This window comes from Pseudopipra pipra, chromosome 6, assembly GCF_036250125.1.
Source record: "Pseudopipra pipra isolate bDixPip1 chromosome 6, bDixPip1.hap1, whole genome shotgun sequence".
Taxonomy (NCBI): Eukaryota; Metazoa; Chordata; class Aves; order Passeriformes; family Pipridae; genus Pseudopipra; species Pseudopipra pipra.
In genome coordinates, this window is record NC_087554.1 from 7,881,894 (window position 1) to 7,904,853 (window position 22,960).

The 22,960-nt window shown below is 65.2% G+C and overlaps 2 protein-coding genes across 3 annotated transcripts; one reads left to right on the forward strand and one right to left on the reverse strand.

The window, feature by feature from the left end:
* Positions 1–460: 460 nt before the first annotated feature.
* On the reverse strand, positions 461–19,744 carry SPTB (spectrin beta, erythrocytic). The gene is made up of 36 exons (XM_064659949.1): positions 19,616–19,744; positions 15,941–16,138; positions 15,716–15,867; positions 15,341–15,514; positions 15,139–15,230; positions 14,983–15,063; positions 14,775–14,890; positions 14,464–14,576; positions 14,197–14,384; positions 13,999–14,116; positions 13,525–13,683; positions 13,139–13,441; positions 12,839–12,989; positions 11,881–12,748; positions 11,664–11,801; positions 10,815–11,574; positions 10,523–10,725; positions 10,349–10,439; positions 10,128–10,274; positions 9,345–9,608; positions 8,994–9,209; positions 8,818–8,907; positions 8,442–8,717; positions 7,988–8,118; positions 7,531–7,735; positions 7,076–7,450; positions 6,685–6,929; positions 6,467–6,605; positions 6,304–6,388; positions 6,010–6,206; positions 5,813–5,922; positions 5,453–5,540; positions 2,220–2,389; positions 1,962–2,135; positions 1,847–1,889; positions 461–1,344 (listed from the first exon to the last, which is right to left on the reverse strand). The coding sequence occupies exons 2-36, from the start codon at positions 16,086–16,088 to the stop codon at positions 1,174–1,176; spliced, it is 6,981 nt and encodes a 2,326-aa protein (XP_064516019.1). The 5' UTR covers positions 16,089–16,138; positions 19,616–19,744; the 3' UTR covers positions 461–1,173.
* A 1,391-nt stretch (positions 19,745–21,135) lies between these two features.
* CHURC1 (churchill domain containing 1) lies at positions 21,136–22,938 on the forward strand. Of its 2 annotated transcripts, none has more exons than XM_064660047.1 (5): positions 21,136–21,256; positions 21,337–21,472; positions 22,010–22,080; positions 22,513–22,609; positions 22,696–22,938. In XM_064660047.1, the coding sequence occupies exons 1-4, from the start codon at positions 21,218–21,220 to the stop codon at positions 22,603–22,605; spliced, it is 339 nt and encodes a 112-aa protein (XP_064516117.1). In that variant the 5' UTR covers positions 21,136–21,217; the 3' UTR covers positions 22,606–22,609; positions 22,696–22,938. The 2 variants fall into 2 exon arrangements, with proteins under 2 accessions (XP_064516117.1, XP_064516115.1); XM_064660045.1 differs by having other exon boundaries at positions 21,137–21,256; positions 22,688–22,938.
* The last annotated feature ends 22 nt before the right edge of the window (positions 22,939–22,960 follow it).

Genomic DNA, 22,960 nt, shown 5'->3' on the forward strand with positions numbered 1-22,960 from the left:
CCCTGGGGATCTCCAATTTGCCCAGGAGAAGGGGCACCCCATGGATACTCCCACCCCTCCCGGAAGAAGGAGCACCTCATGAACAGCGAGCATGTCCAGGACATAGAGTATATCCCATGGACCTCCAATGTACCTGGAAGAAGGGGCACCCCACGGACAGCGAACTTTTCCAGGAGGAGTATCCCATGGACCCCCAACCTACCTGGAAGAAGGGGCACCCCGTGGACCCCCAACCCACCTGGAAGGGGCACCTCTTAGAACCCCCAATCCACCTGGAAGAAGGGGCACCCCATGGACCCCCCAATCCACCTGGCAGAAAGAGCACCCTGGGGACCCCCAACCTACCTGGAAAAAGGGGCAGCCCATGAACCTCCCCCCGTGCCCAGGACCAGGGGCCCCCCCATGTCCCCTCAGTGCCCCCCAGGCTCCCCCCCCCCCGGTGCCCAGCACTGCACCCCGCTCGCTTTCATATCTTTATTAGAAAAAAAAACCCAAACTGAACCCAAAGTTCCTCTCTGGTCACCCGCCCCCCCCCCGAGGTGTCTTGGCCCGGCCGCGGGGTGCAGGGGGGGTCCCCCCACCCCGGCTGGGGGGGGCACGGGGCGGGGGGTGCTGGAGAGGGGCCCCCATGGGCCGACGCTCTTTGGTTGGTGCCCGCGGGGGCCGGGGGGGGTCCCCCCTCTGCACCCACGTGCTGCGGGGGGGGGGGAAGTTATGGCTTTGGGGGGCACCCGCGCACTCCCCCGTGTGGGTGCTGGGTGGGGGTCCATGCACACCCGTGCCGTGCGTGCGGAGGGGGGGGGGGCGGGGGTGCACCTGCATGCGGGGACACACGTGTGCAGACGTGTGCGTGCAGGGACACGCGTGGGCACGAGGGGCACGCGCCTGGGGGGGGCACCTGCGCTCGCCTCCGCACAGGCGTGTGCCTGAAACGTGTAAATGTATGTATATATATAAATACAAATATATATATATATATATATATATATATACACCTGTGCACACGGACACGTGTGCTCGCGGGGAGGGGTTCCCACCCACGTGTGTGACCCCCCCCACACGTGCCCTCTAGACCCGGTGGCACCTGTACAGGTACCGCACACGCGTGTCCTTACACACGCGTGGCCCCGCTGGCGTGACGTGGGGTGTCCCCCCGCCCGCCATCCGGGGGGGTTATTTCTTTTTTGGGAAGAAGCTGAAGCGTTTCTCCTTGTCCTTGCGGGGCAGGGGGGGTTCGGGAGGCGCCGGGGGCAGGGACAGGGGGAGGCTCTGCGTCTTCCCCCAGCTGCCCCGACATTCGGTGATGGCCGCGCTCAGCCCCTGCAGCCAGGTCTGCAGCTCCTCCTGCGGGCACAGGAGGGAGATCAGGAGGGGCTCCCCTGTCCCCCCAGCACCTTCCCGGCCACCCCCTTGTCCCCCAGGGTGATGCCAGTTTCCCCACGTCTTCCCCAGCTGCCCACATTCCCCTGGGGCACTGCCAGCCCCTCATTGTGTCCTTATGGCACCTCTTGCCACCCCTGTGTCCGCTGACCACCACTGGCCCCCCAGTGTCCCCCTGGCCACCCCTGTGTCCCCTGGGCACTGCTACTATCCCCCTGTGTCCCCCTGGGCACCACCAGCCACCCCACATCCCCCTGATCACTGCTGGCCACCATGTCCCCTGCGCACCAGTGGTGTCCCACTGTGTCCCCTGGGAACAGCCAGCCACCCTGTGTCCCTCTGGACCTCTCTGGCTACTACCCCTGTGTCCCCTGAGCACCACTGGCCACCCTCTGTCCCCCCGGTCACTGCTGGTCACCACCGTGTCCCCCAGCCACCCCGTGTCCCCCCCCAGGCCACCCCTCACCTCATCCTTGCCATGGAACAGCCACTCACTGCCATTGCTGAGCCTGGGGACAGAGGACATAGGTCAGTGCCACGCGTGCCCACCGTGCCCCCCCCCCGCCACGCCGTGCCCTCACCTGAGCTTGAAGACATGTTTCTTCTTCTTGTAGCCGGCGGGGACCTCGCAGCGGGCGTCGCGCAGCCCCAGGGGCTCCTCGCCCTGGCACGGCAGCCCCAGCGCGCGGCTCTTGGCGTCCTTGAAGAAGGCGAGCTGGCCGCCCCGCAGGACGCAGTACCGCGTGCTCCACGACCTGCGCCAGCACCGGGTCACCCTGGTGTCACCCCCCGCCCGGGGACACCGCGGGCCCCACCACCGCTGCCACCACCCTGCCTACCGGTTGGACGCGCGCTTGGTGGCCGCCTCCAGGTCGTGCTTGCGGCCGAGGTAGCCCTCCAGCTGGACGCTGCTGACGCGGGCCGGCAGCGTGGCCGGCTCCTCCGGCTCCTCCCGTGGTGGCCGCGGGGTTGGTGACACCGGCTCCTCGTCGCCCGTCCTCGGCGCCAGCTGTCGCAAAGCAACAGCGCGGTTACACCACGGCGTCACCCGCCGCCACCGAGGGATGCGCGGGGAGGTGTCGTGCCCTCCCGTGGTGGCACCGGGTATGTGGGTCACTGTCACCAGAGGGTCACAGTCCTCGAGCTGGTCGATAAACTCTGGCCTGGGGGCGGGTCACCCCCAGGTCTCAGTGCCAGTGACCCCACCAGCTCTGGTATGTGGGAACTGGTGGCTACTGGGAGGACTCCAGTGATGGCTGGGACCCTCATTGAAGTGCCAATGACCCCACCAGCTCTGGTATGTGGGAACTGGTGGCTACTGGGAGGATGCCAGTGGGCATCTGGGACACAGTCCAGCTCTGAGACCCTCATTACAGTGCCAGTGACCCCACCAGCTTGAATATTCAGGTGGCTACTGGGAGGACTCCAGTGATGGCTGGGACCCTCATTGAAGTGCCAATGACCCCACCAGTTTCAATATGTGGAAACTGGTGGCCTCTGGGAGGACTGCAGTGAGCATCTGGGACACAGTCCAGCCCTGGGACCCTCAGTACAGTGTCAGTGACCCCACCAGCTTGAATATTCAGGAACTGATGGCTACTGGGAGGACTCCAGTGACAGCTGAGACCCTCACTGAGGTGCCAATGATGCCACCAGTTCTGATATCTGGAAACTGGTGGTTACTGGGAGGACCCCAGTGAGGATCTCAGGCACGGTCCAGCCCTGAGACCCTCAGTACAGTGTCAGTGATCCCACCAGCTTGAATATTCAGGAACTGATGGCTACTGGGAGGACTCCGGTGATGGCTGAGACCCTCACTGAGGTGCCAATGATGCCACCAGTTCTGATATCTGGAAACTGGTGGCTACTGGGAGGACGCTAGTGAGCATCTCAGACATGGTCCAGCCCTGAGACCCTCAGTACAGTGTCAGTGACCCCACCAGCTCGAATATTCAGGAACTGATGGCTACTGGGAGGACTCCAGTGATGGCTGAGACCCTCACTGAGGTGCCAGTGACCCCACCAGTTCTGATATCTGGAAACTGGTGGCTACTGGGAGGACGCTAGTGAGCATCTCAGACATGGTCCAGCCCTGGGCCCCCCAGATCTTGGTGACAGTGACCTCATCAGCTCCGGAATGTGGGAACTGGTTGTTGCTGGGAAGGCCCCAGCAAGCAGCAGGGACCCTCAGCACAGTGCCAGTGAAGCCACCCCAGCTCCAGTACATGGGAACTGGTGGCTACTGGAAGGATCCCAGTGAGCAGCTGGGACACGGTCCAGCCCCAGGCCCCCCAGATCTCGGTGCCAGTGGTGCCCCAGATGTGGGGTGATGAGTTTGAGCCGAGCCAGGTGAGCAGTCCTGGGAGCCACCCTGCTGCTGCTGCCAGCCCAAGGCCTTGGGGACAGCAAGGGGTGCAGTCAGGGGCCATGGTCCCCAGTAAAAGGGATACCCATCCAGCTGGGTGCCACAGGAGAGGCGAGGCCAGAGTCCATGTCCCCAAGAAGCCGGGAGATGCCCGTGTTCCCAAGCAGGCAGAAATGATCTTGGGCCCAAATAGATACTCAGGGGCCCTAGTCCCAGGCAGGCAAACATGATCCTGTCCCCAAGGAGCCAGGAGATGCCCGTGTCTCCATGCAGATGAGGCTCCTGTCCCCAAGCAGGTGAAAGTATCCATGTTCCTGAGCAGGCAGAGAGGACCCTGTCCCCATGGAGCCAGCAGATTCCCAAGTTCCCAGGAAGGCAGAGCAGGACCCTGTCCCCATGGAGCCAGAAAGTGCTCGTGTCCCTGAACAGGCAGAGGGGGCTCCTGTCCCCAAGCAGCTGAAAGTGACTGTGTCCCCAAGCAGGCAGAGCAGGACTCTGTCCCCAGCAGATGCCCATGTCCCCAGGCAGGCAGAAACGCTCTTGTCCCCGTGTAGGTACTCCAGGATCTTGCCCCCAGGCAGGGGAAAGTGATCTTGTTCCCCAGGATCCAGAAGATGCCAATGTCCCTGAGCAGGCTGGCAGTAGGCAGAGGGGGCTCCTGTCCCCAAGCAGATGAAAGTGGCTGTGTTCCTAAGCAGGCAGAGCAGCACCCTGTCCCCGAAGAGCCAGAAGAGCCCTGAGCAGGCACAAATGATCTAGTCCCTGTGTAGGTACTCGAGGATCCTGTCCCCAGGCAGGGGAGAACGTTCCTGTCCCCCAGGAGCCAGCAGACACCCGTGTCCCCAAGCAGGCAGAAGAGGCAGAAGGAGTTCCTGTCCCCAAGCAGGCAAAGCCTCCAGAAAGCCATCATGTCCCCATCATGTAGGCAGAGCAGGCAGGAGGAGCAGAGAGGCTGGCAGCGGGCACAAGGGGGCTGGCACATGAGGTGACAATGCCCGAGGGGGGCAGTGCCCTGTGGGGTGACGATGCCTTGCAGGGTGACAATGCTGTGGGGGTAACGATGCCCCACAGGGTGCTGATGCCTTGTAGGGTGGCAATGTCCCACAAGGTGACAATACCCCAGAGGGTGACAGTGCTCCATGGGGTGACAATGCCCCATACAGTGATGGGTCTCTTGGGGTGAAGATGCCCCGCAGGCTGCTGATGTCCCACGGGGTGATGATGTCCCTCTGGATGACAGTGCCCCAGGGGGTGATGATGTCCCGCAGGGGTGACGATGTCCCACAGGGGTGACGATGTCCCGCAGGGTGACGATGCTCCTTGGAGTGACGATGCCCCACAGGGTGACAGTGCCCCATAGAGCGATGATGTCCCTTGGAGTAGCCGGGATCTGCCCACTCCAGGGCAGACACTTCAGCTCTGACTGCTGCACCGATCCCAGACACACACGTGCACCCACGGGTGCCACCCCCCATGTCACCCCAGGAGCTGGGGCAAAGGGGACCTGCAGCACCCCTCTGCCCGCCTGGCCTTTTTGGGGTAATTTAGCATTTATTCAACTCAAGGTAAGGACAAGGTGAGGGTTGGGGACACAGGGAGCCGTCAGCACAATGCGGTCACAGTCACAAGGGGTGCCAGGAATGGTGGGACATGCAGGGAGACGGTTTTGGCTGTCGGGGAAGGTAAAAGCTAAACTCAAGAACTGACCGGCTCTGGTCCATCCGTGGTGGGTATCGAAGTGTCCTGTGTGCTCACATCCTTCCTCTTCTCCTCCTCATCCTCTTCCTCCTCGGACCTGCACAGGGAAGCAGCCGTTCAGCATCCCCATCCCAGCTGTGATCCTCCAGGGATTTGGGGCTGGCTGCAGCTCTCCTGTCCCCACCAAGGGATGAAAACCCTGTCAGGGTGAGGCTTGACCTTCATGCTGTTGAAGAGCATCAGTTTGTTGCTCGGAAAAGGCAAATTGCTAAAAAGCCCCTTAATGTTAAAAAAAATCCTTAATGGTTTGAGAAAAACGATGTGGAAATGGTGTCCCTGGTCAGGTGGAATGGTGGTGGCAGCCCTTACCCGGCATCCAGCTCCCCATCCAGATCCAGGTGGTAGTCGGGAGCCTCGGAGCGCGTTGTCCCGTCCCGCGCCAGCCCCTCACGCAGTGACCGCCCGCCCAGGAGCTCCAGCTGCCGGGGAAGAGGGGAGAAAGTGTTAAGGGATGATGGGGGAGCTGAGGCAGGGCAGGCAGATGCCTCATCACGAGCCTTCCTCACCGTAGTCAGCTTCCTGAGGGCGGCGATTCGCTCCTCCCAGGTGGCCGAGGACTTCTCAAAAGCCTCGTGCCGCTTCAGCAGCTTCTCCACCGCGTCCACCGTCTGCCCGTAGTCACTGCTGGCCAGGTAGGGCTCCTGCGCCATGAGCCACGACTCGGCCACCGAGGCATCGCGGGAGAACTGGCAAACCTCCAGCACTGGGAGAGGGATGGACAGAGCTCAGCCCCTGGCCCACCCTCCCTGCTGCCCCCCCAGCACCGCCGCGCCCTTCCCCGGCAGCCCTGGCGCACTCACGCAGCCGCAGCCGCTCCCAGCGCTGCTCCCACGTCTCCATCATGGCTTTCCTCTTGTCCACCAGCTCCACCAGCTTCGCCTTGATCTGAGAGGGAAAGCCATGAGGGGGTGGCCCTGGTGGCACCGTCCATCTACCGCCCCCCCCATTCCCTGATTCCTTCACCTCTGGCGAGTCCTGGTGCTTGCGCTGCAGCAGCTTCTTGCCCAGCTCGATGCAGGTGGTAAAGTTCTTGCTCCGAGCATCCACCTCGGCCCTAATTCCCTGGTGGTACTTCATCAGCAGCTCCACCGAGGAGACATCCCTGGGGACAGAGGGGAACCAACGTCAGTAGTGCCATCGGTGCCGTTCCCGTCCCAGGTGCCCGCCGGGCGCATCCATACCTGGGTTTCTCCTGTGTCTCGATCTGCCGGACGGTGCTCTCCATCCAGGAGAGCAGATCCCGTGCCATGCTGAAGAAGCGGTGCTTGTCGGCCGTGTCCACCAGCCGTGCCCGGCGCCCGCTGCACGCCTCCAGCAGCTCCTGCAGCGCTCGGGACACCTCCTGCTCCTGCTCCTGGATTCCGGCCGCCTTCTCCCCAGCATAGGCCGTCTGCAGGCGCGCCGCCGTCTCCCGAAACTGCTGCACCTGCACGGAGCATCGTGGAATGGTTCGGAGTGGAAGGGACCTTAAAGACCATCTAGCCCAATCTCCTGCTGTGGGTAGGGGCACCTTCCACTAGACCACTGGGAATGCTGAGTGCTGGCATCCGCAGTGCCGGGATGGAGCCTCACCTGTGCCTCCAGCAGCTGGAGATCCCTCTCGAAGGCGCTGTGCATGCGGTGAAAAGCCTCCACCGTGCCAGCGTCCTCACCCAGGTCCTGGGGCAGCTCCTGGCGCCGGGTGGCAATGAGGGCCAGCAGCTCAGCTCCGTCATAGAAGTACTTGTGGAGGTCGTGGGAGGCGGCGAGGAGCTGCATGCGGGTGTCGATCAGCTCCAGCAGGTCAGCCCAGCTCTCATTCAGCCCGTCCTTCCACTCGGCCATGGTGGCCGCCTCGGTGTGCCCCGCGTCGATGAGGTCCTCGATGGTCAGGTTCACCCGGTCCACGCGCTCCTGCCCCACGCTGCCCGTCTCCCGCGCAAACTCCCGAAACTTCTCCCTCAGGAGCTGCATGGAGGGGAGAGAAGAGTCAAGTCACGCCCTCAAACCACCCGCTGGCACTGCCACGCTCACCCTGTGACCCTCACCGTGACGTGGTCCAGGTCCTGCCCCATCTCCTGGGAGGAGGCGACCACGTCGCGCTCGGCGATCCACTGCTCCAGGTCTTCCACCTCCCGCTTCAGCTGGAAGAGGTGGGACATGTTCTCCAGGCGCCGGCGGCGCTCCTCAGCCGCCTCCTTCAGCCCCGCGTAGTGCTTGTCCACCTGGCCCTGCAGCCGGATGATCTGCTCCCTGCGCGGTCCCGGCACACAGACACCCAGTTCTCACCCGGGAAAAGATGTCCCCAACCCACTCATGTTGACAAGCGGGGGGGGTTTGGGGGTGAAGGACCCGCTCTGTGCTCCCCACGTCCCTCTGCAGCCACCTCCCTGCCCAACCAGAGCATCCAACACCGCCAGAGCTCCAGTCAAACCCCCCACCCACGCAGCGCTGAGGGCACGGGACCGCCCCGAGGGACAGGGGACACGCAGCAGTGGCACCTACCCCTCAGGGTGGCCGGCGGAGAGCAGCTGCTGTGCCCTCCCTGCCAGCTCCTTGATGGTTTGTCCGTAGTCCTCGATGGAACGCAGCTGCCGGACGTGTCTCTTCAACATCACCAAGCCACTCTCCTCATCCTATGGCATGGAAGACAGAGGCTTGGTCAGGGGACAGGGACCAGGGTTCAGATCCACCGCCCACCCTACAGGGATGTCCTGGCTCCATCTGATGCCTTGGGGAGCAATGCTGAGCTCAGCGGGGCATGGCATGGGGTGGATAGTGTGTAATGGCACAGGAATGGCACATAGGAGTGTGACACACCACAATGTGTCCTGTTGGACATGGATGATGTCCAACAGCACAGCATGGCATGGTTCAGGTTGACAGGGGGGGTGTCCCAGCACAGCACGACAGCACAGACCCCCCATGACATGGAGCACCACACGGATCCGCTCCTCACCTTTGGCTTCTCCTCGGGTCCCATGAAGAGCTCCTGCTCGCTGACCCAGGCCTCGGCCTCGCTGGCATCCAGGTAGTACTGCTGGGCCTCTTCAGCCTCCTGCAGGCGCCGGTGCCGGGCAGCCGCCTCCTCCTGCAGGGTCTCCCACAGCGCCCGCAGCTCCTGTGCTCGCGCCGCCAGCTCCGGGCCCGGCTCCTCGCTGCTCCCCGCCGCCTCTCCCCGGCTCAGCACCTCAGCCAGGCGGGGGGCATGGCCCGCCAGCTCCTTCTGTAGCGTCTGCCGGGGGGCGGGAGGTCATGGTGATGGTCACCCAGGGGATGGGTGATCCCAAGGGACCCTCTGGGGTGGTGGGTGTCGCCGCAGTGCCCGGGCTCACCTGGTTCCTCTTGGCCAGGCGCTGCACGGTCGGGAGGTCAGTGCCATGATCTGTCGACCTTGCCAGGGACAGCCGCTCCTGCACCCACAGCTGCGGGAAAGAGCACCCACTGAGCCCCCCGCAGCACCCATGGGTGCTCCCTGCACCCCAGGCCCCGCTGCGGTGAGGACGCTCACCGTCTCATCCTCCAGATCCCGCCCCAGCTGGTACATGGCCTTGGCAGTCTCCAGCTCCTTCCTCTTCCTCTTCAGTGGCTCCAGCAGCTCAAGGACTCGCTGCCGGAGCATCTGCTCCTGCCCGGTGGCATCCGGCACGGCCCCGGCACCAGGGGTGCCCTGCCACCCCAGTTCCTCCAGCTCCTTCATCCACGTTCCCACTTGCTCTTCCAGTCTCTGCAGGGGCAAACCCATGTGACCCAAGGGGGTCAGAGCCAAGCTGGAGACCCCCGGCCTCATTTGGGAACAAAAACCCGTCATCTCGGACCTCCCACCCCTCCCCAAAGGAACCGGTGAGGTGCCCCCACCCACCGTCAACCTCTTCAGCAGCAGGTTGGTGGCGGTGAGGTCCTGGACCTTCTCGGCGGCGCGCAGCTCCTCCTGCGCCCGCCCCAGCCACCTCTCCAGCTCCGCGTAGCTCTGGGCGTACAGCGCCGAGCGCTCGGCCTCGAACAGCTGCCGGCCCTTCTCCTCGGCGGCGCCGCGCAGCCCGTCCCAGCGCCGGCGCAGCTCCTCCAGCCGCCGCAGCACCACCTCGCTGTACTGCGGCTTGCGGCTCGCCAGCTCCGTCCCCTCCTGCGGCAACAACAGAAAGGCTGGTGGCCACCACGGCACAGGGGCATCCCTCCCATGCCGCTGGCTGAGAACCTTCCAGAATCATGGAATCAGTAAGGTTGGAAGAGGCCTCTAAGGCCACGGAGTCCAGCCGTTCCCTCAGTACAGCCAAGGCCACCACTGACCACGTCCCCAAGTGCCACATCCACACGACTTTTAAATCCCTCTACCACTACCCTGGGAAGCCTGTGCCAGGGCTGGACAGTCCTTTCCATGAAGGAATTTTCCCTGATATATAACCTGAACCTCCCCTGGTGCAGCTTGAGGTAGTTTCCTCTTGTCCTCTCCTTTGTTTCCTGGAGCAGAGCCTGACCCCCACCTGGCTCCACCCTCCCGTCAGGGAGTTGTGGGGAGCGAGAAGGTGCCCCCTGAGCCTTGTTTTCTCCAGGCTGAGCCCCCCCAGCTCCCTCAGCCATTCCTCATGCTCCAGACCCTTCCCCAGCTCCGTTGACTCTCTCCGGTCACAGTGCCAGTACCCACCGCCTCGATCTTCTCCAGCCAGCTCTGGTTGGGTGCCAGCTCAGCCATGAACGCCTGGTGCTTCTGCCACTTGCTGTGGAGACCACGGGCTTCTCCGTAGGAGACATCCTGAGCCATCAGCATCTTCTCCTCCACCCAGGCATCAAACTGCAGGGAGGGGGTGTCAGGATTTGGCTGGTGGGGATGCCCCAGGGGTGCCACCGGCTGTGCCGTGTTCCTACCTCCCGGCAGCTCTGCAGGAAGGTCTGCAGGTCGTGGTTGTCCTGTAGCAAACCAGATGCCTCCTCCACCTTGGCCATGACGGCTCCGTGCCTGGCAAGGGACGGTGGATGGGCAGCGTCAGCCCCGCTGCCCACCTGCTGCCCACCCACCCACCAGCCCTGAGCTGGACTCACCGCTCCTGGAGAGCCTGGCACTTCTCGGAGATCTTCTCGGCAAAGATGTTCCCTTCACCCACCAGCTTGGTGCCACCAGCCACCACCTCAGGGACCTTCTCAGCACTGCTCTCCACACCGGCACGGAAATCCTGGAAGCGGCGCAGGGCAGCGGCCGAGCCCTCCAGCGTGGGGGGCAGCTCCAGGTGGGACAGCGTGTACTCCTGGGGGGGCACGGCAAGGGTTCAGCAGAGGGTCACCCCTTCTTGGGTGTGTGCCAAGGAACCCCAAAGGACGTTGCCTGGGCACCCACCTGGTTGGTGAGGAGGATCTCCGCCTGCTTGGCGTCGCGGAGGAACTCCTGGAAGTCGCGGCACTGGGTGAGGAAGCGCTGCCGAGCCTCCGCCATCCTGCCCAGGGCGGCCCAGCCGGCCTCCACGCCGCCCAGGCGCTGCCGCAGCCCCTCGTACTCGGGGTCCGTCTGCCCCCCCAGCACCCGCTCTCCCGCCTCCACCAGGGCAGCGAAGGCACCCGCGTGCTCCTCAGCGTCACGCCGGGCCGCCTCGTGCCGCTGCAGCATCTCCTCCGCCTCCGCCAAGGACGCCGGCACCTCGTCGGCAGCCGCCACGGCTTTCTGAGCGCCGAAGAGCCACGCCTGGAAGTCATCCAGGTCCTGCAGGAAGCTCCGGAGCTGCCCGGCTTCCCCCAGGGATGCCGCCCGCTCTCCCAGGGCCGCCTGCAGCTCGTCCCAGGCGGATGTCACCGTCGCCAGCCTCTGGGCCACCTCCGGGGCTGCCTCGGGCCTCTCCTCAGCCAGGCGCTCGGCTTGGGAGCGTAGGGTGGCCAGGCGGTCCTGGGCCACCGCCAGCTCCCGCTCGATGCCGTAGAGCTTGCGCTGGGTGGCCAGGACGCCGGCCAGGTCACGACCCAGCTCAGCCGTGGCCTCCACCGCCCGGGCTTTGCTCCGCAGCCACTGCTGGGTCTCCTCGGACTCCAGGTTGTAGTTAAGGAGTCGCAGCGCCGAGCCCACCGCCCGCCGGCGCTCCGACACCAGCTCCCGGAAACGGTCCCACCTGCGGGACAGAGGCGTGGGGTGGCGGGGGACGCACTGCTGGGATATCACCCACCAGCCCGCCCACCCCAGTGTCACCCACCACGGTACCTCTTGTTGAGCTGTTCCTGGCACTGCCGCACCTGCGGGCTCCGGGGGTGCCCGCTGGCCAGGAGCCCATCGGCTGCCTGGTTGACCGCGGCGATCTGGGAAGCCACGGCAGCCATGTCCTGCTCCAGCCCGTCCAGCCTGCGGGGACAGCCGGGCTGAGCACGGGCAGCACCTCCGGACCAAAGCACGGCGGCACCGCCACCGCGGGGGCTCCTACCTGCGCTGCGCCACGTCCAGGTCCTCCAGCGCCTGCGGCACCTCCAGCTGTGCCAGCCAGGTCTCCTTGGAGCCCATCCAGAGGTGGCAGGCGTCGCTCTCCCCGAAGACGGTGTAGAGGTCCAGGGCGTCCTGCAGCTGGCGGCCGCGGCGCTCGGCCAGCGCGGCCGCCTTTGCGTGCAGCTCCCGCAGTGCCGCCAGCCGGCTCTGCGCCTCGGGGCCGGCGCGCAGCTCCGGCGGGAAGCCCTCGGCTTGCTGCGCCAGCCGGTCCAGCTGCTCCCGGGCGGCCGCCAGCTCGTCCAGCAGCTCCTGGTGCTGCCGCAGCAGGACGAGGGTGCGGGATTCATCCTGGCCCAGCTCTTCGGCGGCCGCCCGCCGCTGGGCATCCTGCAGCCCCTCCGCCAGCTCCTCCACCTCCACCTGGAACTGGAAGAAGCCCTCGGCTTCCCGCAAGCCGCGCCGCCGGAACGCCGCCAGCTCCTCCAGCTGCGTCCACAGCGCCCGCACGGCCGCCCCCCGCTCCCGCAGCCGCTCGGCCGCCCGGCCCGCGGCCGCCAGCCCCTCGCCCGCCGCCAGCGCCTGCTGCAGCCGCCCGCCCCGGCTCCGCAGCTCGGCCTCGAAGGCAGCGTGCCGGCGCTGGAGCAGCAGCACGCCCGGCAGGTCCTTCCCGAAGTCCAGGGAGGAGTAGAGCTGCTCCTGCTCCTTGATCCAGCTCTCCGCCTCGTCCAGCTCCCACAGGCAGGTCCAGAGGGAACGGGATTGCTCCAGCAAGGCTCTCCTCCGTGCCGCCAGCACCTGCAGCTCCCGCCGGCACATCTCCAGGTGGCTCACGCGGTCCCGGATGACTTTGGGGTCGCAGGGACGGTAGCCTGGACAGGGATCGAGGAGGGCGCCCATCAGCACAGCGTCCTGCCTTCCCTGGCTGTGCCACGGATGCCAGGGTGTCCCGGCACACCCACCCTCGGCGTCGGCAAAGCGGAGGGCGGCCGCACTGATGGCCCGGGTCGTCTCTGCCTGCATGGCCATGTCAGCCTCTAGCAGCCGGTGGGTCTGCAGCAGCTCCTCCGCTTCCAGAAGGTGCTTCCCAGACTCAGGAGATGCCAGTTGCACCTGCGGGAGAGCCTCAGCCATCACCCACTGCCACCCAAAACTTGGCACCAACACCCCAAGATCTCATCTCCCTCCCCAGGGAGGTCCCACCAACACCTGTTGGGACCAGGACACCTCACCCATGGTGACATCCAACACCCGTGCCTCACCTTGACCTCATCCATCCAGTCGATGCAATGGAGCATCTCCTGGAAGAGGTGCTGCAGGGTGAGGTTCATCTCCAGGCGCTGGCGCCGGGCAGCCAGCAGCTCCTGGAGCTGCTCCCAGAGCCGCAGGATGTTGTCCTTGCGCCCGTTGATGCGCTGGATGTCATGGTAGCCCTCCAGCTCCAGCTCCCTGGCCACCGCCTCGATGGCCTGGACCCGCTCCCTGTAGGCAGCCGTGTCTGTCTCGATGGCCTCGTGCTTCTTCTTGGCCGCCTCCACAGCCGCCAGGTCCTGCCCGAAGTTGTCCTGCCCCGGCACAGAGCCCATGGTGAGACTCTGACAGGGTTCCCTGAGGTGGGGGTCCCTGGGGTGAGTGTCCCTGGCCTCACCTGGGCCACCAGGCGCTGGTTCTCGCTCAGCCAGGCCTCCCTCATGGCCGCTTTGCGGTCGAAGCGCCGTGCCAGCTGCTCCAGCTTCTCCTGACGGATCAGCTCGTTGCGCAGGGCCAGCTCCCGCTCGTGCTCCGCTTTCTCCAGCTGCTCCCAGGCCTGGGGAAAGGCGACACCGGAGGGGGTGGCACCCTGAACTGCACTGGGAGATGGACCCAACCTGCCCGAGGACCTCAACTGCTCCGGGATGGACCCAATCTGCCCCAGGAGAGGGATTCAGCTTCCTCCAGGAGATGAGCTCAACCCACCCCTAAGAGATGGACCTGCTTTGTCCCCAGGAGATGATGGACCCAATTCGCCCCCAGGAAATGGACACAACTTCCCCCAGGAGATGAATCCAAATTCCCCCAGGAGATGGACCTGACTTGACCCCCAGAGATAGATGCCAGCGACCCCAGGAGATGGACCCCATACCCGGTTGATGTCGGAGACCAGGCGCCCCTCGTGTGGGGTGTAGACGCGCTGGTTGTTGGCTCTCATCCGTGACTGGATGGTGAAGAGCAGCACCTCCAGGTTGCCCTTCTCCTGAAACCTGCCCCGGAGAGAGCTCAGTAGCCACCCTTGGGTGCCCCGCACCGCCAGGCAGGCATGGGGAGGGTGGGGGACTCTTACTTGGGGGGCTTCTCCACGGTACGGTAGGTGCTGAAGGCTTGCAGCTGGTGCTGCACCCCGGCCAGTGAGTTGGCGAAGCTGCGGCTGTTGAGGGAGGCGATGGTCTGCTCGATCCAGGTGAGCAGGTCAGATGCCAGCCCCCCGTAGCCCTCGATCATCCGCTCCGTCTCCTTGGCATGCTCGATGACCTGCAGCGGCATCAGCGGTGAGCACGGGGGGCCAGCACCCCACCAGAACCCCCCCGACCACCTCAACACTGTCCCTTACCTTGCCCAGGCGCCTTCCCTCCACCTCCAGCACCTTCATTTTGGAGAAGTAGTGGTAGAAGGCCACCACGTAGGTGATGATGGACTTCTCGTCAGGGTTCTCCGTGAATACATCTGCCCGGCACAAGCGAGAGGCGTCACTCCTGACCCAACATCCACCCACTCCACAGGCCACCACAGCCTCGTGAGGTCTCCCCGGTGCCCACCCAGACCCTCCTTCCTTTCCGTGGGCTGGGAACCTCTCTGCGCTCGACGGAGCCTGGCAATGTCCCAGCAGAAACTGAGGCAGGAGGGTTGGCAGCACAGACTCACCTTCGGGGTCAAGGAGCGGGGTGATGCCCAGGTGCCGCTCTGCCACGCTGAACGCATGCTCCAGGTTGTGCCGGGCGTTGGATTTGGTCAAGTTTTGGAAGTCAACCAGCTCAGGCCTGGGGATGGAGGGCATGGGACAGCAGTGACACACCCGAGGGACATCACACAGTGCCGCCACCACCCCGGTGCCTGCCGCCATGCCACCTACCTGTGCCTGTGGATGAGGGCATTGAAGGCCAGCCCGTCCTTCCAGCTTGAGGTGAAGTTGGTGACATTCACGTGGGGGTACCTGCGATGGGGACAGGGTGTCACTGTCACCCTCTTGACAGTGCTGGACCCCGGAGCAGAGGTGTGGGGCACCTACCCTGCCGTCTTCATCTGGCACCAGAGCAGCAGCGCATCCCTGGCAGAGCGTGTCTCCCGGCCCTCCTGCGTCTCCACAATGATGTCCTGGATCTGGGGGGCAGAAGGACATCCTGGGGTTGGAACAGGAGCTTCTCGGAGGATGGCTCCTGCTTGGGAATGAGGTGAGGAGCTGAGGGGTGCCCCAAGCCACCTGTTCCCACCTGGAAGCGGAGGATGATGGTCCAGATGAGGCCAAGGACGAGGCGGTGGTTGCCATCCACAATGTCGTGGGAGCCCATGTTCTCCAGGTGCACCCGCTGCTCCTTCAGGAACTGCAGCGCCTTGTCCACATTCTCCAGGCAGTGGATCCGCATCCGGCCCTTGGTGGGCTTGGGCTGGGGCACAACAGCGCTCAGCACCCTCCCCTCCACACCGGGTACCCCAAACCCTTGCGGGACACCCCCATGCCCATGCTGCCACCCCAACCCCTGGCCAATGCCAAGGTCAATGCCCTGGTGGAACAGCTGACATGACATGGCATGGCATGGCACGGCATGGTATGGGTCCCAGGGTCTCCAGCCGGATGGGATTCCTACCAGAAGCTCTCCTGACAGCACCTCCAGCAGCTTGATGAGCACGCGCCCGTCCCGGAGGTCCATGTAGAGGTCCGAGATGCGGCAGGTGACACGAGCCAGGTGCGAGTTCACCCACTTGGTGAAGGTTTTCTTCTGCACGGCCTCCCGCTCATCTGCAAGGACAGCGGGCATGGGGTCACCGACAGCAGGGACAACCCAGGGGCACCAAGGGGACCCGGCACCCACCTGCCAGGGCTTTGATGCGGGAGCGCTCAAAGAGCCGCGCCGAGCTGTTGTCGTTGTCCAGCTCATCGTCGGACGCGTCCCAGCGGACGTTGATGCGGCTGTACTGCTGCTGCAGCTCCAGCTGCTCGTAGTCGTTGGCCGAGGTCATGGTCCCGGTGTCCCCCGGCCCGGTGGCCGTCGGCTACCGGCGAGAGGCCCCTGGGGACAGCGGGACCGTGAGAATCAGCGCGGCTGCGGCGGCTCGCCGGCCCTGCGGCACGTGGGGATTTGCGGCTCAGAGCGGCTGGATAAGCTGCTCAGAGGGGATTTAGCCTCACCCCACCCAGGTGTTGGGGGGGCACCTGGGTGCTGCGTGCTCCAGGACCCCCCGTGCTGAGCTGTGCTGAACCGTGCTGATGGCTGTTTACGGTGCTGTGTCCCCAGCCAGGTCCCTCCTGCCCCGCTAGCACCCCAATCCAGGTCTCCAGGGGTATCCCCCAATCCTTGTGTGCCCCTAGGGAAGCGGGTGCTGCTCACCCCCACCCCAACCCCTGCACAACAGAGGGGCTTCGCCGACACTGGTGGCAGAAAGTGGGTGACAGCTGCCAGCGGGGGTGGCCACCCACCCCCGGGGACATTTGAGACACAGATAGGACATGGCTGGTATCTAAAAATGCCTCCGAGCAGCTGTCGGTGGCTGCTGGGGCCCCGGAGGGGTGTGAGGAGATGGGCTCTGGCTCCCCACAGCCAGCAACACATCCAGGACCACCCCTGGCAACCTGGAGCTGCATGGAGCCCTCAGCTGGGGGTGCTGGGGGGAACCCTGTGTGCCCCAAAACCGCTGGTGTGCCTGTGAGCTGTGACACCACATGACCCCCCCCCGACCCCCCCTGGAACCCTTCGGGGCGCCCCCTGGATCCCCTCGGGTCCCCCTGGGTGGTGTTATCGGGGTGGCCGGGCTGGACCGCACCCCAGCTCCGCACCCTAATCGGGGCAGTGCAGGCAGGGCTTGGCTCGGGGCTGGTGGCACCGGGAGTGTGCAAGCACATGGAGGAGCATGCTGGAGCATGGACACGGCAGCAAGGGCATGCAGGAGCACACCAGAGCAAGCATGTGTGAGGAAGGGCATGTAGAAGTGTGACAGAGTGCGTCCATGGGAGCGAGCATGAGCGGGAATGTGCCAGAGCATGCAAGAGTGAGCAAGGACACATAGAAGCATGTCAGAGTGTGCACACATGAGGCACGATGTGTAAAAACATGCCAGGGTGTACAAAGAGTGTGCATGTGTGAGCAAGGGCGTGTAGGAACATGCCAGAGTGTGCCAGAGTATGCACATACCGGCAAAGGCAGGCAGGAGCACGCCAGAGCATGTACATGTCAGCAAAGACATGTGGAAGAGTGCCAGAGCATGTCAGAGCATCCATGTGAGAGCAAGGACATGCAAGAACATACCAGAGCGTGCAAGAGTGTGCACATATGACCAAGGACACGCAGGAACATGCCAGAGCGTGCACACATGAGCCAGGCCATGGGACACACACGGGAGGCACACGAGCACATGCAGGAGTGGGCAGGAGGGCGCCGGAGCCGGGCCCACAGCCCCCCATGCTGTGGCTCTGGGCCACTGCCGGAGCACCTGGCTCCCCCTGGCAGGAAAGCCCTGTGGGAGCCCAAATTTGGGGACTTTCCCCCCAGAACTTCAGGGACTGCCAGTGGGATGGGTGTGCTGAGCTGTGCTGGGTCTCTGCAGGACACCTCAGTTCTGACTGTGTCCCCAACAACGCGGCAGCAGAGCCACGGCCGCGAGCATCCAAGGAGGAGAGAGAGGAGGAGGAGGAGAAGGAGGAGATGACGCTGAAGGGAGCCACAGCAGGCCCACGGGAGCGTTCTGAGCGCGGGCGCTCACCCACCCTTTAAATCTCCCTCCGCCGCACCGGCGCCTTCTGAGCATCCCTCCCTGGCACAGCCACGCCGCCACCGGCACCCGCCACTTGGGAATTGTCATTCCTCCTGCTCAGTGTGCGGGAAGCTGGGAGTGCCGGCGTGCCGGCCTCACCGCCAGCATCCTGCAGCCGCGGCCCGGGCAGCGTCGCCTTCCCCGGCCAGCGACTCGGCACGGTGAATCAGCACTTCCCGGCGAGGGGCTGGCACTGTGCCGTCGCCACGGTCCCCCCACCGGGCACAGGTGACAGCCCCCCACACCCCGAGGGCAGCCAGGGCAGCAGTTGGCGCCTGGCACCCATGGCACCCTCAAACCCATTCCCTGGCTCATCCCTTGCCACCGCAGCATGCTGCTGGAAAACCCGTTCCCGGGGCACAAGAACTCATCGGGATCCCCCAAAACGCCCCAAAATGCTGCCCCATTACCGCCACCCGCAGCCAGGCACATCTCCATTGCTCCGCTTCACCAAAACACCTGGATTTGGCATCTCCACCATGCCCACGGGCAGCCACGCTCTCCTTGGGAAGGGGCAGGATCCGGGGGCATCCCCCAGCCCCCCAACAGCCTCCTGCCTACCAGGCGCAGGGCCAGATCCGGGAGCAGATGGTCCCGCTCGGCACGGCCGCGCGGCACAGCACGGGGCGCTTGGGCACGGCACGGCACGGCTTCTCCGGCCACGCTGCCCCGCTCCGGCCAGGGCTCCCCAGCCACGCTCTCACCCGCCCCGGAGAATTTGGGCTTCCCCAGGGCCACACACACTGGCCGTGCCAGGGCTGTCCCATGTCACCCAAGCCGGAGACACGCACACGTGCTGACACTCCACAGACATTTTTGGCTATAAATAGGCCTCCCCTGCGCACGGCGCCAGCCGAGCCCCGCTCCCTTCTTAGGAGCTGCCCCCCTGCACCCCAAAATCGCCGGCCGGTGCCGCAAAAACACACGATAGATGTAAAATACTCTGCGGGGGGTTGTGCTGGCACCCAACGGGGCTTTCTGAGTCTCCTGGGCTTGCCACCCTCTTCCAAGGCACCCCAATCTCCTGATTCTGGGAGCTGGAAATTTAAAAGGGAAAAGCTGGGAAATCAGCCCTGGGGGACCCTCAGGTTGTCGGGGTGAGGCTAAGAGTTCCCTCAGCCCAATGCCCACTCATGAGCATCCTTCTGGTATTGGGATGGGGGGTGGTCAAGGGCACGGCACCCCAAAAATCCTTTCCACTAACTCCAGTTTGCCCAGTTGCTAAAAACTGGGGGACAAAAAGTGGATTGGGCGGTGTGTTCCACCAAGACCCTGCGGACTCAGGTTGCCCACCGTGTCTCGACAGAGCTGGGAGCACCCAGGACTGGAGTGGGGAACCCTCCAGGGGTTGGCACCCCAGGGGACGTGTCCCCAGGGTGTCCCCACACTGTCCCCGGGGTGTCCCCAGAAAGTCACCGCCACTCGCCCGCCCCGTCCTTCCTGAAAGCAGCCCCGAGGGACACGGGGTGACAGCAGAGCCCCCGCCGCAGGGCGAAAAGGGGGTTTAGCCCCCCCTCCGGAGGGCTGCTCACACCCCACCAAACTTTCCTCCGTGCCTACTGCCCCCCCGCTACCGCTCCCGGTGCTTGGCGCCGACCCCCCGCCCGGTATCCCCGGGGCGGGCAGCGCCTCCCGGTGCCCCCCCCCCCCGCGTGTCCCCGGGGAGCGGCGCCTCCCGCCGCCCCCCGAGCCCCTCCGTACGCCCCGGAGCGGCGCATCCCGGTGCCGCGGGGTCTCACCTGCGCGGGGCGGCGGGCGGGAGAGCGGCGGCGGCGGCGGCGGCGGCGGCGGGGCCGGTGCGGGAGCGGGGCGGGGGGAGCGGAGCCGCCCTCCACCGCGATATAAATAACATTATCTGGGCGCGCAGGGACATTCCTGCCCGGAGCCGGCGGCGCTGCCCGGCCCCGATAGCCCCGCTCCCCCCGGGAGGGCCGGGCCGAGCCGACCGGGCGGGCGGGGACGGGGATGGGCGCAGGGACGGGGACGGGGACGGGCCGCCCGCCCCGCAATGCAGCACAGCGGCGCCCCCCGGCCGCCAGCGCCACCGGCACCCGCGGCACCGGCAGCGGCACCGGCAGCGGCACCGGCAGCGGCACCGGCAGCGGCACCGGCAGCATCACCGGCAGCATCACCGGCAGCAGCAGCACCGGCACCGGCGGCAGCACCGGCGGCACCGGCACCTGCCGGGTGCGGAGCAGCGCAGCGCCCCGCCGACACCGGCGGGGGTCACCGGCGAGCCCCCCCGGACAGCCCACGTGTCCCCCGCTAGCCCTAAATGCCCCCCAGCTAGTCACAGGCACCCCGCAGCTGGCCCTGAGCGTCCCCTAGCTAGTTCTGGGTGCCCCCCGCTAGTTCTGGGTGCCCCCCCCGCTAACCGTTGTTGTCCCTCATTAGCCCTGCCAGTCCCCCAGCTAGTCCCAGGCACCTCACGGTTAGACCTCAGTGTCCTCCAGCTAGCCCCGGGCACACCCCAATTATTCCTGGGTGTCCCCCAACTAGTCAGTGGTGTCCTCCACCTAACCCAGGCAGCCACCAGCTAGCCCTCAGTGATCTCCAGCTAGCCAGGGCCCTGCACGATCAGTCCTGGGCGTCCCTCAATAGCCCTGGACACGCCTCAGGTAGCTCCAAGTGTCCCCCACTAGCTCTGGGTGCCTCCCAGCTAGTTCCAGTAACCCCCAGCCAGCCCTGAATGTCCCCAAGTAGCCTTTATGTCCTCCAATAGTCCTGGGTGTCCCCAGGTAGCCTCAGGTGTCCCCACTAGCCCTGTGTGTGCCCCACCACTCTCGGGTGCCTCCAGGTAGCCCCAGGTGTCTCCCACCAACCCTGTGTGTCCCCCACTAGCCCCGGGTGCCCCCAGGTAGCTCCAGATGTCCTGCACTAGTCCTGTGTGCCTCCAGTAGTCCCAGGTGTCCCCAGGCAGCCCCAGGTGTCCCTCACTAGTCCCTGGTGCCCACCAGATAGCTCCAGGTATCCCCCACTAATCCTGTGTGTCCCCACTAGTCTTGTGTGCCCCCAGGTAGCCCCAGGTGTCCTGCACTAGTCTTGTGTGCCCCCAGGTAGCCCCAGGTGTCCCCCACTAGCCCTGTGTGTGCTCCACTAGTCCCAGGTAGCCCCAGGTGTCCCCCACTAGCCCTGTGTGTCCCCCACTAGTCCCGAGTGCCCCAGGTATCCCCCACTAGCCCCGGATTCGCCCCCTCCAGCCCCACGGACCCCCCCGCCCCGCCCCTTTCCCCATCAAGCCCCGCCCCCAACGACAGTCAACGTCCTGCGGCCCCGCCCCGCCCCCAAGCCCCGCCCCCTGGGCGCAGCTCTCGCGAGACTCGGGGCGCCGGCGGCGCGAGATGTGCGGTGGCTGTGTGGGCACCGAGTACCCGGAGCGGGTGAGGGGGGGGAGCCGGGACGGGCCGGGACCCACCGGGGCCGCTCCCCGGCCCGGTCCCAGCTTCTGCTGCCGCCTTAGGGTACCACCTGCCTGGAGGGCGGCTCCTTCCTCCTGAACTTCGTGGGCTGCGCGCAGTGCGGCCGCCGGGACTTCGTGCTGGTCGCGAACCGGGCCGCGGGCCTGCACGGCGGGGAGGAGATCGTCACCTATGACCGTGCGAGGGGGGGCACCGGGGGGGTGGGGGTGTGACCTGTGGGATCTGGGGGTCTTGAGAGCCGAGGGGGACATTTGGGGCCTGGGGCTTAGGGGGTCGCTGAAGGTTGGGAAGGGGGTGGTCTGGAGGATTGGGAAGGGTCTGGGGCTCGGGGAGGGACCTGGGGGCTCGCGGGGACCTTTGGGGCCTGGGGTTTGGGGAGAGCCCGGGCTCAGAGGAGGGGGGAGGCCTAAGGGAGGGTTAATTTGGGGAGGGAAAATTTGGGGGCCCAATATTCAGGAGATCCCTGAGGATGGGAATGGTGGCTTCCCAGGGACGGGGTCTCAAGTTTTGGGAGGGGTTGTCAGGGAGCTGAGGGGCATCAAAGGGGGGTGAGATGCTTGAGGGGGAATTAGATGCTTTGGGGACAGGAGGTCTGCACTCCAGGAGTGAAGGCAGGCACAGAGGGTGGGGGCTTGTCCCGAGGAATTTGGGAGGGGGGTATACCCCAAGGACAGTGCCTGTGTCCCCTCACCCCACTGTCCCCCGTCCTGACAGACCTGTGCAAGAACTGCCACCACCTGATCGCGCGCCACGAGTACACCTTCAGCGTGGTGGACGACTACCAGGTGTGCCCCTTTTCCCCACAGCCCCCTTCCTGGCTCCTCTGCCTCTGGAATGCCAGACCCAGCCTTTCACGGGCTGATTCCCACCTGCCCTGGGACGGAGCCTTGAAGGATTTGGAGTCGCATCCCTGTGCCCAGGGCTACCTGGAGGCTCCCGGCACTAGTCCGTGCCTTGTGGAGGGAGCTCAGCTCACCTGGCATGGGAATGTGGGTGATGGGAGGAGCCTGTGCCCCCCATTCCTCATTCCTGTCACATTTTCTATGCAGCAAACTGCTGGAAAAAGGGCTCAGGGGAGCCAGTGGGGCTGGAAACGAGATCCGCCGGCTCCGATTGCAGTCGGGGATCGGGTACCAGATCCGGCTCAGGTTTCCCTGTGGGGGAGCAGGGCCGTGGCAGCCCCCCTTTTTCCATCCCCTCCCTTTTCCTCCCCCCAGGAATACACCATGCTGTGCCTGCTCTGCGGCCGTGCCGAGGATTCCATCAGCATCCTGCCCGACGACCCTCGCCAGATGACCCCGCTCTTCTGAACCGGTGTGTACCCTGGGATGAGATCCCTGGAACCACGATCCCTGGGGACCACAGAGCCCCTTACGTGATTCTCTCCCCCAGACTTCCAGCCTGGATGCAAGGAACGCCCGACACCGGATGCTCCTGTGTTTCTGGAAGCCCTATGGCTCTGACCCCGGCTGCAGGGATGGGGTGTAGCACCACAGCCCGAGCCCCCCGTGTGCTGAAGACATAAAGGAGACCCCAAAACAGGGTCTCTGTCACCCCAAAACAGAATCCAAAGGGATTCCCACCCCATCCCTGCCTCAGGAGGCCTCTTGCATGGGGCAATAAATGTGACACGTGACAGCTCAGTGGTGCAGGTGGGAGTATTTT

Bases quoted from the DNA above. Each gene is read 5' to 3' on its own strand.
- SPTB (XM_064659949.1), bottom strand. From the start codon at position 16,088: ATGACCTCGGCCAACGACTACGAGCAGCTGGAGCTGCAGCAGCAGTAC. The intron at 15,064-15,138 runs GTAGGTGCCCCA...TCCCCATCGCAG, and splicing joins TGCCAGATGAAGACGGCAGG to GTACCCCCACGTGAATGTCA. The intron at 8,908-8,993 runs GTGAGCGTCCTC...TCTTTCCCGCAG, and splicing joins GGGATCTGGAGGATGAGACG to CTGTGGGTGCAGGAGCGGCT.
- CHURC1 (XM_064660047.1), top strand. From the start codon at position 21,218: ATGTGCGGTGGCTGTGTGGGCACCGAGTACCCGGAGCGG. The intron at 21,257-21,336 runs GTGAGGGGGGGG...CTGCCGCCTTAG, and splicing joins GCACCGAGTACCCGGAGCGG to GGTACCACCTGCCTGGAGGG. The intron at 22,081-22,512 runs GTGTGCCCCTTT...TCCTCCCCCCAG, and splicing joins GCGTGGTGGACGACTACCAG to GAATACACCATGCTGTGCCT.